Consider the following 14402-nt stretch of genomic DNA (forward strand, 5'->3'; position numbering starts at 1 on the left):
AATTATACTCCAATAAAGATGTTTAAAAAAAAAAAGAAGGTCCAACCTTGATAAGTTACTCAAGAAGAGGAAAAGTTAACTTCATGCATAAACATCTATTATGAAAGGTTTTAGTCTGTGACTGGGTTTATCAGCATATCCTGCTCTTGTGGACAGAGCAGTTCTCCGTCCAATACTCCCAAACAGCAAAGGACTTTAGTGACTCGGGTTACTTGTGCAAACATAAGGTTTGCTCAGATGTGTGTAGCCTTAGAGGTTGAGGCACTATGATGATGAACGACTACTTTTCTTTGCATGTGCGTTTATATTAATAGATTTGAAGAAACCCAGTGCCCGTGTCCAGGCCCGGAATGGGTCCCACCCACCCCTGGCTCCCCGCCCTCAGCCCCCTCGCCCTCAGAAAACTCTCTCAGTACCTTGCTCCCCACGGTGCTCCGGAAATGCTTGTTGTTCGGCTTGATGACTGGCTTTGCAGATTTAACTGTGATCGCTGAACCGAAAGGTGAAGAAGGAACCGGATTTTCTTGAAAAAAGTTGGCACAGAGATGAAACTGGGAAGAACAAAGAGGGTTTCAATGTCAAAAGTATTTGCCCACAGTCCTCAGCTGGAACAATCAAGGAAATGGTCACAACAACCCCGTCTAAACCAGTGGGGGGTAAAGTAACAATCTTGGCCAAATCTCAGTTCCACAAGGGGGTCGTCCTCGCTTGGGATGACTGACGGTTTCTTTCCCAGGAATGGGAGCAGAAAGGAAACCATGTGAATGTGTGTAGTGGGTATCACTCCAAGTGTCAGAATAGGAGAAGCATTTACTCTTCCTCCTTCTGTGCCTTGGCTCACGTTGCTTCTGCACTTGGAATCTCCTCCCTCCTAACCCCACGTTCTCATCCCTGTAGATCCAAACCCTACCCATTACTCAAGGTGTTATTATAATATTTTCTAGCCCCACACCCTTCACAATAACTTCCCTGGTGTCCCAGCGTGAATTAATCCCAACTTCCTCTGAGTTATCTTAATCTTTGATCTGTACCTCTTTTAAGACACTCACTACTTTCTACCTTGCATCACTTATTTCTTCAAATGTCTTATCTTCCCTCTTGGAGAAGACCTCATATTTTCTTCTTTTAAATCAGACATTGAGAATCTTCTTTGGGGGAGAATTTCTGCCTGATGCATCCTGTAGCTCCTATGGAACAAGTGAATCTGAAATTCCCAGGCCTCTGACAGCTTGTGGGCTTAGTGCAGAGACCCATCTGTGCTTCACCACGATCTGTGTCCCTCTTCCAGACTGGACCCCAGGTAAACAATTGGTGAAATACGTCAACTAATTTTGTACACAAATACAGGCTATTTCTGTCATAAATCAATTTTAATAACTGAGGTTGCCATGGCCTGTGATTTACTTATGACCATTAGTGGGAAGTGCTCAGGCTCATTTGGGAAACTGTCAAAATACTTGAGCATCTGGTGCTCTGTGATGACGTAGATGGGTGGGATGGGTGGGGAGGGAGGTCTAAGAGGGAGGGGATATATGTATACTTATAGCTGATTCACTTCACTGTGCAGCAGAAACTAACACAACATTGTAAAGCAATTATACTCCAATAAAATAAAATTTAAAAAAAAGAGAAAAAAAATACTTGAGCATCAGCAAAGGACTGGGGACCTTCTAAAAGAAGGAAAATAAATATGATAACCAAATCTTCACAAAAAATGAAGGACTGTGTATGAAATATCCTTTTTCTCATATTTTAAGAATTCAAATTCTTAAAATTCTTAAACTGAAAGAAATGTTTAAGGAGGAAAAGAAAAAGCCAGAAGTCACTCTTACGGTGACACTTCATCATACAGAACCATGGATTCAAGGAGCTCACATATGCAGAGCAGCACTCCGCCTTGCTTTGGTTTTCCCTGAGCACTTACTTAGCACTACCTACCATTGCTTGCTTTCACGTGTAAGGTATGTTGCTCCCTCTGGGATGTGAGCTCCATGAGGGCAGGAACCCTGTCTGCCCTGTTCACTGCTGCATCCCCAGAATCTAGGACAGTGCTTGGCACATGATAAGTGCTGTATAAGTGAGTGAATGAATAACATGTGAATTATGATTCTTTAAATGATTGTATTATCTGTTCTTCGTCTCTGTCATCTGCATATTTGATTTCTGATTTTGCATATAGTGGAAATTTGCATGCTTTCAGAAGCTAGAAACATATTTTAGTGCCAATTCCAAAATAGTCATTTTTTGTATGTAGGAGCTACAATTCGTTGCTACAAGACAGTTAACACACACACACACTTCTTACTCTTTCCTGAAACACAGCTAGATCCACGTCAAGTACACAATGAATAACATTAACTACCTCTTAGGACTTTACAAACCTTGCTGGCTCTCAGGATTTCAACCAGCATGTCATAGACGGTGTCTCTGTTCTTCTCAAGGAAACCTTCACATTTATACTCTACCTATGCAAAGAAAGGAATTAGTTCCAAAGAGGCAAATGCAGACAGCGTCTAAGTACCACAGGTTTCTTTTCTTTTTAAAGAAAGATTAATGAAGGGGCTATAAAGGCAATGTTTTAAAAAGAGACTCAGTTTCTGTTTGTCACAGCAACGCCAATACAGAAAGCTTAGAAAGCTGGGAATACGTCATCTGATGCAAAGCGCCAGGCTCCCCCACTGCCTGGACTTCTCACTGGCCGCTGGTCACTCTACACTCACCCATTAGTTCCCACTGGCCACAGGTGACTGATTGTTCCCTGTAACATGTGCAGCTAATACAAGAAGACCTGGCTTAGGGTTCCCTTTGCCTTTGAAGCCACCAGGAGGAGGAAAAAAGCTCAGTGGTGTCCTTTGAGTTCAAACAGAAATGTTTTCCTGAATCAGCATTAATGCGGTAGAAAGGAAAGAAAACCTGACCAGCTGATCACAAAACCTTCCAGGACCACAAAACCCTTAGAGTCAGGTTTAGAGTGGGTCAGTGTTTGCCCTGATTGAATTTGGCTTAGAAAAACCCTCTATGCAGCCCTTTCTAATTCAGAAGGCTTCTCAAATCCCTCAAACAACATATCCAGGGTGGCTGCTTAAACATGCAAATCTCTGGCTAATCACAAAGCTACAGTCATCAAAACAGTATTGTACTGGCATAAAGACAGACACATAAATCAATAGAACAGAACAGAGAGCCCAGAAAAGAACCCACACTTTTAAGGGCAATTAATCTACGACAAAGGAGGCAAGAGTATATAATGGGGAAAAGACAGCCTCTTCAATAAGTGGTGCCAGGAAAACTAGACAGCTACACGAAAAGAATCAAACTGGACTACTCCCACACCATGCACAAAAATAAATTTCAGGGACTTCCCTGGTGGCGCAGTGGTTAAGACTCCGTGCTCCCAATGCAGGGGGCCTGGGTTCAATCCCTGGTCAGGGAACTAGATTCCACATGCATGCTGCAACTAACAGTTCGCATGCCACAACTAAGGAGCCGGCCTGCCGCAACTAAGACCTGGCACAGCCAAATAAATAAATAAATAAATATTAAAGAGTTAAATGTGATCGCCTTTTAGTGCTTAGAGTTTTTCAGATAGGCTCCTGAAGAGATGCACATGAAATGAGTGATGATATATCAAGTTCTAGTTTCTAGTTGTGGTCCTTTATAATTTCACAGTTGTGATCCCAAGGGAAAAAAAAGGATCAGACTTCATGTAAAGCACATATGGGATTTACTTCAAGAGACCCTCTCTATAGTACCTGGTTTCTGTACGTTTAATTCTTGTCACCTGGCACTTCCAAGAAGACCCTCTTAAAAGAACTAACAGTGCAGCATTCTGTGTGTACTATGGATTGGTGAGAAGAAACCATACACACCGTAGGGTCAGCTTAGGTTCTCAATTTCATTAGCCAAGGAAATAAAATTGTTTTGAGAGCGAGGCAGCTGTGCTTAGATGCAGAAAATCAGCACACTTTGCCATGGCCCCCGGTGCCCCCAACAGAGGCACTCAGGTACCTGCGACCCTGTCCCTGCAGACAGTCTCCTGGGATCGGGAAGGCTCTATATTTGTTACACCTTTGCTCGTTTATACTAGTGGCTCACACACCAGCCTGGAAGAATTTATACAACAGTCCATGTGCTGTACTCACAAGGGCGTGTTTCCAGACAGGATTAAAGAGTTAAATGTAAGACCTGAAATCATAAAACTTCTAAAAGAAAACATAGGCAGTACGCTCTTTGACATCGGTCTTAGTAATACTTTTTCATAAATGTCTCCTCAGGCAAGGGAAACAAAAGCAAAAATAAACAAATGGGACTGCATCAAACTAAAAAGCTTTTGCACAGTGAAGGAAACTATCAACAAAACGAAAAGGCCACCTATTGAATGAGAGAAATTATTTGCAAATGATATATCTAATAAGGGATTAATATCCAAAATATATTAAGAACTCCTACAACTCATCTCTAAAAAAAGAAACAATCCTATTAAAAAATGGACAGAGGATCTGAATAAACATTTTTCCAAAGAAGACAGATAGCCAACAGGCACATGAAAAGATGCTCAACATCATTAATCATCAAGCAAATGCAAACCAAAACCACAAAGAGATATCACCTCACGCCTGTCAGAATGGATAAAGTCAACAAGACCACACATAACAAGTGTTGGTGAGGGTGTGGAGAAAAGGGGACCCTCCTGCACTGTTGGTGGGAATGTAAATTGGTGCAGCCACTGTGGAAAATAGTATAGAGAGTCCTCAAACATAGAACTAACATTTGATCCAGCAATTCCACTCCTGGGTATATATCTGAAGAAAACAAAAACACGAATTCAAAAAGATACATGCACCCCTATGTCCTCTGCAGCACTAGTTACAATAGCCAAATCTCTGGACTATATATTTTAAAATGTGATATATATTCTTCATAAATAAAAAAATAAAAATTTACAAACTGTGAACAAACAGGCTTTCAGGGGTGCTGGAATATGGAGGCAGAGAGGGTGTTCAGGGACCCCAGGGCAAGGACTCTGCTTTGTCCCCTGGGTAGGAAAGTGTCCTTCCTGGTGCACAGTTCGGGTTATGAACCAGGAACGCTGGCTGTCTGGAAACACGCCCTTGTGAGTACAGCACATGGACTGTTGTATAAATTCTTCCAGGCTGGTGTGTGAGCCACTAGTACAAACGAGCAAAGGTGTGACAAATATAGAGCCTTCCCGATCCCAGGAGACTGTCTGCAGGGACAGGGTCGCAGGTACCTGAGTGCCTCTGTTGGGGGCACTGGGGACCATGGCAAAGTGTGCTGATTTTCTGCATCTAAGCACAGCTGCCTCGCTCTCAAAACAATTTTATTTCCTTGGCTAATGAAATTGAGAACCTAAGCTGACCCTACGGTGTGTATGGTTTCTTCTCACCAATCCATAGTACACACAGAATGCTGCACTGTTAGTTCTTTTAAGAGGGTCTTCTTGGAAGTGCCAAGTGACAAGAATTGAACGTACAGACACCATGTACTATAGAGAGGGTCTCTTGAAGTAAATCCCATATGTGCTTTACATGAAGTCTGATCCTTTTTTTTTCCCTTGGGATCACAACTGTGAAATTATAAAAGGACCACAACTAGAAACTAGAACTTGATATATCAACACTCATTTCATGTGCATCTCTTCAGGAGCCTATCTGAAAAACTCTAAGCGCTAAAAGGCGATCACGTTTAACTCTGCTCCTCTGGCCCACAAAGGTGATTGTAGCTGTCTGGCTGGCTGTCCCTCCACTGTCCCCGTGGTCACTCAGGCACAACCAGCAGACCGACCCCCAGCAACAGCCTCTAGGACAGGCAAGCACAGGCTGTCCCCGTGATCCCCAGGCGCTGGCCAAGCCACTGGAGTAACACTCAACCCGGCAATAACACAGAGGGCAGGAGTTTCCTTACGGAAGGAAAGCAAGATGAGAAAGCATGTTTAGGGCAGGTGGTTGTGGTACATTTTCTTTTTTTTTTTTCCTTCCGTTTCCTAAGCTTTCTGTAATTTCATTAAAAAAATTTTTTTTTTTTTCACTAAACATTTTTTTCATAAGAAATTGGAGACATATAAAGAAAATAAAGATCACTTAGAAAACCCATCGGGGTGGGATGGGGAGGGTGGGAGGGAGGGAGATGCAGGAGGGAGGAGATATGGGAACGTGTGTATATGTGTAGCTGATTCACTTTGTTATAAAGCAGAAACTAATACACCATTGTGAAGCAATTATACTTCAATAACGATGTTTAAAAAAAATTAAAAAAAAAAAATAAATCATATTGGAAACAAAAACAAAACAAAACAAAAAAAACAAAAAAAAAAAAAAAAGAGAAAACCCATCATCTTGAGTCAGTCTCTGTTACCAATGTAAAAATATATTATGACAATAAGAAAGGAAAGGGTCAGCAAAAAGATATTCCTTTCAATGTAGGAAACAACTATGCTGTCTTGATTATAGCAATTTCACGGAGAAAATAAACTGATAAAAGGTTAATGAAAAAAATAAATAAAAATAAATTTAAAAAAAAAAGGTTAATGAACTCACAATAAGCCCCAAATCAGAAATGAGGTCCATTGGCAACACGTTTATCTTTAAAGCAGTACAACTGAAACGCATATATTTTGCGCTAAAGACAAATTAAGAACTGTTACGCTCACACAAGCACGCATACACACAGGTATCCTTCATCAAAGCTACGTGCTAAATAAGCATGATGGTTCTGACCAGCAAAGTCCCTGGCCTGCTTGCTCCTCCCAGGAGACAGCTGTGGGCCAGGGGCAGATAGCACTGCTCCAGACTCTCACTGTACCTTATCAGCAAAGTGCTGGATGATAAAGGATGTGTTTGACATTCTGGGTTTTTCAAACAAAGAGTTCTTGTTGACAAAATTATTATACAGCTTTTGAAGCCAGTTTTCATCAGTCCCATGTGGTAACTGGAAGAGAAAAGCCAACCAAATAGCAAGTAAGAAAACAGAGGGGAGGAAAAGCGCTAATTCTAAGAAACCAAGATGAGTTGCACCTCAGAGTGAACTGCTCTACATGACAGGCTTCTGTTTCAAATGCAGCTCTCGGCATAAATCTGTCTTTGATCTTATTCTTTAGAGTGATATTTAAATGGACGTATCAATGCTCTTTTAGAAGATCAAAATGTTATCGATGAAAAGGAAACGGTCGTATAATGACGTAAGAATGAAGGATTTTATTTGCAAAATTGGCAGTATTTTAACATTTCTTCCCCCCAAAATTATGTGAACATGATTTTTATTCTTGGTTGAATGGGGGAAGATTAGAACCCAAATGTAGTCCTTCCCACCCCCTGCCTCAGGAAGATAGTTTTTCTTTTGTTTTACTGCCTAGTTAATAACTACCTCCTTGAACTAAGATCTTACCTACTTAAACTAAGCTGGTTGCAAAACTTGTTCTTGATACCGGTGATTGTGAAGCTATCGATTATATTCAGCCTGAACTCTGTGAGTCTAATACTCCATATAGGGGATAACTCTGTAGAGTGGGTACAAATATTCCTAGAGGTTACCCTGGCTTCTGCACCGTGCCCCCAGTAGATCAGTCCAGAATGTTTGGCCCTGATGCCTGTCTTTTAATCTTACATCACTGCAGGGGCTAAAGCATAGGTGGCACCAGAAAGGCTAATCTGTGAGAAGAACCATGGAATTGAGAATTCTAGGGAGAAAATACCAGTAAGTCTTCAACGTTACAAGCATTTGGGGCTGGGGGTGGTAAAAATTAATCTTTGGAAAAGAAACAAGATGTGTGTTTAAACGTTAAAATATAACCTTTAAACCAAAAAAATGAATACTGTCCTAGGGATTATTTTTTCCTGTGGCCTGACGAAGGACACTGCTAGGCTGACTCACTGTAAAGTTGTTCCTCCCAGAGGGTAATAATAATAGGAAAATTCCTAGAGACTCTTTTCTCAATTGTATGATGTTGATTTTTCAGCTGCACCTCCCAGTGGGTGACTCATGGAATCAGGAAGTAAGAGAAAACTCAGTTCCTATTAGTCATTAACAACTGGTGTGTAGTCACTTGCTGTTTCCATGTCCACTCTATATATACACCTAGGGACAGCTTCAAAGGGCTCCTCCCTGCTGGACATGACCTAAGAGGTCATGCATGCTACCCAAGGGTGGGCTACACCTGCTGAGGGTGGGAGGTGCACCGGGCCCTCTGAGGTTCCTGCTATGGACTGCTGTCTCAGTATTAACATCCAACCAAGTAGTAACACGTCAGGAATTTACATGTACATTAAAAAAAATCCATTTTGCAATATGCTCATCTATTACTACTCAGAAGTTGAAAACAACAATTATTTTAAAAAGTTACCAAGCATTCTTCATCCAGTAACTCCAAAATACCCATTTTTGCTTCAATCAGGTCAATAACTGTTTGGTTGTCATAAAAATCTATCAGAGTCCAAGGAATATCTTCCTTCATATACTCTTCTTGTTCAAGTTTAAAGACATGCTGGAAATCCAGAAGTCAACATAGAAAGTAAAAGAGAATATTAGGCTTCTGAAGAACAGGACATAAACATTTGGAAAATGTAGATATATGACTGATTTGAATGTTTATGGAAGACCCTGAGGTGCACGCCACCTTCCTTACCCACGATCAGTGCTGCTGAGGTCCTAACGTGGGTCTAGCTGTCATCTTCCAGCCCACTCGCAGGGGGTCCCCACATCCTGGGGTGTAAGGCCTGAGCCAGCCTGCCACCTTTAGCACTCAGGGTGGTCCCGGAGCCCCTTCCTGCTCAGTCACTGCTGCTGTCCAAGGCAGACCCAGCCTCTTTGGCCGGGTGGGAACCAGCCCACCTGAGAATGTTGGCTCTGGGGCTAGTATGAGAAGCTAACAACTTGGGGAGCTTTGTACATTACTTGTTCGGGCCATGAGGGTACCAGGGAGGCTTCCCAGAGGGCTGGCTCAGGCTTATCCTGGCTGCAGGCGGCAGAAGGGGGACGGGCTACGAGGAGAAAGGCTCCCACAGGAGAATCCCAGTGGGAATTGCACAGAAGCCCAATAGGTGGTTGAGAAATGAACAGCGCCCGTACAGGCCACAGAGACAGCACAACAGTGATGGGGGGGGGGCAATGGATGGGACTGCAAAGGACAGCAGAGGGGAGATCACACCAGCCCCCTGTGTATCCCCAGAGAATCTCAGACCTGTGGCCTTTTCCTAGGGGCAGTGAGGACCCACGGAGTTCATGATGAGACCTAAGTTCTGGAAAGATAACTTGGTTTGGGGGTGGGGATGGCTTTGAAGAGGGCAGGACTGGAGGCAGAAAGCCCAGTCAGGACTCAGCCTGGGGTTCTGTGGAGGCCGGACACTGTGCCAGGAAGGTGAGCAAGAGCAAAGAGGTTGGGATGAACATGAGGCTCAGGACACTGGGTCAGGGGTGGTGCTTTAATCACAAGAGGGAGCGTAGAAGGCAAGGAGCCAAGAAGGGAAGGTGGCAGGTTCACTTTGTCACTGCTGAACTCCCAGAGGCCACCCAGATGCAGGGGTCCAGCAGCGGCCAGATTCATGGGACTGGAGCTAGCAGAGGGCTCACTAAGGCTTTTATGTTGATATTTTCAGGTTTTACCTCTTCCAGGAGGATCTGCACATTGATAGATGACTCAACCCTGCCCCCCCAAAAAAGTGGGGCGGGGGAGGAGGATGAAGTGGAAGAGGAGGAAAAGCAGAATAAAAAAAAGAGAAAAATGGAATTGCAGCCTCTGACATGCTATTTTCAGGAGGTGTCTTGCACAAGTTATTCTGAGGTTGAGGTGAATGTGTGTGTTGGGGAGGAATATTGCACTGGAGTCCTGGGAGGGGCAGGATCTACAGATACAGTTCGACTTCAGGTGAGTTATGCTGCATACCCACTTGGAATAAATCTTTAGCAGTTTAGCAGTTATTAAATGCTAAACTTCCAGGGAATCCTTGAGAATGTTAACAGAATACAAATTTGCAACAGGGTGAAATCTTATGCTTATACATGACTTAATTCTGGAGCAAGGACTAGGAAAGCAGAAAAACATTTACTGGGTATGATTCAACGTTAGGTCTTCTCCTTACAAGAATATTAGGCAGATACTACTGACCTGCTTTCAAAATGAGAAAAATGAGGCTCAGAGAACCCAAGGTCCCAGAGGAAGGAGGTGGTAGAGCTGAGACTCAAACACAGTTCAGTTTGAGCAAAAGCCCACGCTCTCCGTGATGTCACACTATCTTCTCCTCATGAGTTGTGTGGGAGAAGCTGAATTTCAAAGGACAAGCAGGAGTTCTCCAGGTGAAGATGAAAGGATGGGGAAAGGACAGGGGCAGGTGGGTTGTGGCAGAGAGAGCAGCAAGTGCAGATACTGAGGCTCTCAAAGACTGGAGCCTTCAGGAAACTAAGGAGTTTGGTGTGGCTGCAGGGAGCGGTGGTCGGTGTCCAAGAATGGCAGGCGATGAACTGAAACAGAAGTTGGCAAGTGGCTCCACAAAGATGAAATAGGATGGGAAGGTGCAGTTTCAAGATGTGGCCACAAGATGGTGCAGTGACCCAGCATGTGAGTGATCCAGCAAGATTTGAAGAGGGAAAGAACTAGACTGAGCCTCTCTCCATGGTCTGTCTCTCTATGTCTCTCTCTCTCTCTCTCTCTCTCTCTCTCTCTCTCTCTCTCTCTCTCACACACACACACACACACACACGGCTGAGAGCTAGTTTCAAGAAGGCAGAAAAGTCACTTACCAGGTTAAACTGCTGTTGCAGCTTTTCGTTAGCATAATTGATGCAAAACTGTTCAAAGCTGTTCGCATCAAAGGTTTCGAAACTGAAATACAGTTTAAACAAGTTAAGATATAACTTGAAGGATATATACATTCATTTACAGGTTAGCATTTTTTCACAGATTTTACAGTTTAAAAGTTTTCTATGTTTTCTGCAAGTTTTAAATATGCCTCAAAGCTTCTGTTTTAAACATCCTAGCATTCAGTTTGTAAGTCACCTTTTTCCAGGCTGCCCCAGGAAGGCATCTTGGGTGTACAAAACACCTGCCTGAGGCAGGCATTAAAATAGGCATGGTACAATATGGCATATCATTTAATCCACACCATAACACTGACATCAGCATTATTATCCTCATTTTATAAGACTGAGAAGTTGAAAAATTTGTCCGAGGACAAACCGTGTCAGACTGAGCTGTGAGCTGACCTGACGGTAACACTTATGTTTCCAGTGAAAAAGCAACGCTGCTTCCTGTTGCCCCACTCTTTGCTGCACGCAGAGGCAGCACGGTTTTGCCTCCCAAGGGGTGCTTTCATAGTCCTTGGAGGAAAAGGGCAAGGCCATCTGATACCCATAGCCCAGCAGACCCCTTTAGGTCCAAGGCAGACAGCCCCACCTCCATTTTCAGACTTTCAGTGTCTGTCTCTGGAGCTGCAAACTCACAAGCTGAGGGGAGACCAGTAGACGACAGAATGGGGGGCAGGCTGGAACCGTGCAGGGCCCACGATAACCAGGATTGCCCAACGGGCAGCTGCTACTCAGCTCCAGCCAGCTGTGGCCGTGGATTAATGCAGGTCAGGATGTGAGGCCACCTGATTCTCAAGAGAATCCAGAAACCTGATTTTAGGTGAATTACCCCACTCTATGATGTGGGCTGAGCAAAACTGGGCCACCCAACGCACCACCTGTCCAGATGAGCGCTCCTGCCAGAAGGAGGCTGAGTACTTTAGGTGTTATAGCATTGATGGTCATCACCTCACTTAACCCAACACCGCCCTAGGTGAAGAGCTGCCCTGACCCCACTGTTACACACGAGGGTCAGAAGAGATGGTGACCATTGCAATGTGGTGCCAGACATGCAATTCGACCCCAGCTCTTGGTGCCTTAGTCTAAAGCCTTAGTTCTTAATCACTCTAATCCCGAGAGGTTCCTGCCAGCTCCAACCATGGGTCCCCTGGGAATCTCACTTGACCGAGCCCGTTTGGCTCAGTTTAGAATTCCTGGGGAGGTGAAGGGCCCGGACTGTCCTCTGGGCAGCTGCAGGGTGACTTGGAACAGAAGCAGGACCCACAGTCCTGACAGCCCCATACCACATGCGCCCTGGGTGGTCCGGAGGCTCTGCCGGCCTGGACATGGCAGACAGGCCACGGCTGGGCCTGGAGGGGAGACAAAAGGGCCTCATCGTGCCCTGCAGCCCGCAGCTGGGGCCAAAGGCTGGACTTCCTAGGGCAGGGGCGGAATGTCAAACATCAATGACTGTTTTCCTGTTCACATTTGAACAATCCTTATGGTTCTTAAAATATCTTCACAATCTCTTCCATTTGACCTTTGTAATAACCCTGCCAGAGAGGTCCCCTCCGAAACTGAGGTTCAGAGAGGTTCTGTGACTTTCTGGGGGCCACACAACAGCTGTGGTGCGGTGCTCACTCCCTGCGGTCTGACTCCAAGCCCCAGGCCTTTCCAACTCTGGGTCTAGAGAACATAAATACCCGACTGGCTGGGGAACCACAAGCCTCCGTGTTTTTCCGAGCTGAAATCTCAAGGCTCATAGCTTTGGCTTTAATCGCCTTCACAGAGGGTAACTTTTCTTTTCAGGCTGTCTTATTTCCAGGTCACCCTGAGCTCGGTTCTCTCAACAGCTGCAGGTGTGCATGCACAAGGGCTAACCTAGACATAAGCATACTGGAGAAAGGTGTGAAAGGATTCGCCCCAGACAGTAACACTCTTACTTAAAGAGGAGAGTTTATTTTTTTGGAGGGATGAAATGAATTCATGGGTGGCAGTGAGCATGTTACTTTTTAAATTTCCAAGGAGGAATTTAATTTTAAAATATGAATTTAAAATCTACTCTAACAAGTTCTTAAAAATTTACAATTACTCCTGTCAAAGATTTGCCCACTTAGCCAAAAATTCAACTTCCTTATGACAGCGGTCTATCAGCCTGTGGATCTGACGCCGGCCTGCCATTCTCCTGACTCACTGCTCCCTGTTCTCAGCTGCCCCCTCTCTTCTTCCTGCCCTGCTAACCTGCAGCACATCCATCTACTTATTCCCTGCCCAGAAATCATCCCAACCTCTAAGTATCTGCCTGCCCCTTCCACTAAAATTTAAGTCCCTAGAGGTCAGAAGCCATGTCTATTTTCTTTATCAATCACACATGACATAGTTCCTGGCACATGCATATTTGTTCTTGAATGAAATAATATATTCTTAAAATAAAGGGCTATTTATTTTAAAGACATCTTAAAAACACAGAAAAGAATAGAAAAAATATAACAGTCACATTTCCACCACAATGAGAAAGACTATTGTTAAGCAGGACTATTCCCATGTAAAAGTCTGCTTAAATGACTATTGGCTGCTCAAATCCTTTTTTTTTGAATGGACAAGGTAAATAATTTATTAGACTACCCCAGCAATGTATCACTAATTTATAACTGTTGACAGATACTATTAATTGGGAGTCATACGTACAGTATTAACTTAGAACCTAAGTTAAACAAGGAACTCCCCTGAGGCACAGCCTCACATTAAATAGCTGTGGGAAAAGCTATTTCTCTCTATATGGGTAAAAAAAAGTTCAGCGGCCCCTTCTGTCTGCCCTCCCAGCAGAGCCGGCTCTCCCCTCCAAATGGGAAGGGGAGGGTGAGCTGCTTTTCCCGGCGTGTGGGGGGATACTCCCCAATCTGGGTGCAATACTCCGTGATGCCTTCCCTGGGACCATCTGCCCCTCCTCCCCCTGAGAAACCAGGGCTGGTCCTGGGAGGGGGAAGGGGTTGGGTGCCCGAGGCCAGTTGCTAACAAACAAAAGCCCAGGTGCTAACTCCCCTCACGCTGGCCAGGCCTCACTCACTCTTCTTGGCTGTTCTACAGGTGTCTTTAGCACAAGTCTGACCTGGAAAAGCAGGACTGGGCAATGAAAAGAAGCAAGAAAAAAACCCCAATGTGGGAACTTGGTCCCCCAAATGTATTAGAATTCTTGGAGAATGGGGCAAACACATGACCCTCATGATCCAAGAATGGAAGAGGATTTTAGGTGTGAGGAGGCTGGTTGGTAAAAGGCCTGGGTTTGAGTCTACCTCTGGCCCTGTGAGCGTGGGCAAGGTGCAGGACCGCTGGGGCTGTTATTTTCACCCTACCAAATGGGAAAGGTATGTCAGGGCTCTACACCTCACAGGGCCTCTATAGGGAAACAGAAGTGGGTGAGAGCCTCATACAGTGCTGGGTTTTCCCACCAGCAGAGCAACTGTGAAAGAGTCTTCCTAAGGCTTAGTTGTTTCATCTGTAAAACGAGGGTAATTGTAAGGTTGTCTGAGGAATAAGAAGGTGCACGGAGACCACTCAGCATGGTAGCTGGCATGTGGCTCTGGATGTTGGCCATTACTGATTTAGAA

General features: G+C 44.4%; 1 protein-coding gene across 3 annotated transcripts in view; it reads right to left on the bottom strand.

Moving 5' to 3' along the window:
* Positions 1-14402, bottom strand: part of MYO5C (myosin VC) — a 111759-nt gene that overhangs the window by 58950 nt on the left and 38407 nt on the right. For all 3 annotated transcript variants that reach the window (XM_082444819.1, XM_082444818.1, XM_082444820.1), the window contains 5 exons: positions 10753-10834; positions 8360-8500; positions 6823-6948; positions 2382-2465; positions 417-551 (listed from right to left, as the gene is read on the bottom strand). In XM_082444819.1, coding sequence (XP_082300945.1) covers positions 417-551; positions 2382-2465; positions 6823-6948; positions 8360-8500; positions 10753-10834 — 568 coding nt within the window. The remainder of the gene's footprint in view (positions 1-416; positions 552-2381; positions 2466-6822; positions 6949-8359; positions 8501-10752; positions 10835-14402) is intronic.

The sequence above is a fragment of the Balaenoptera physalus genome, assembly GCF_965194825.1.
Source record: "Balaenoptera physalus genome assembly, chromosome: 2".
Lineage (NCBI taxonomy): Eukaryota > Metazoa > Chordata > Mammalia > Artiodactyla > Balaenopteridae > Balaenoptera > Balaenoptera physalus.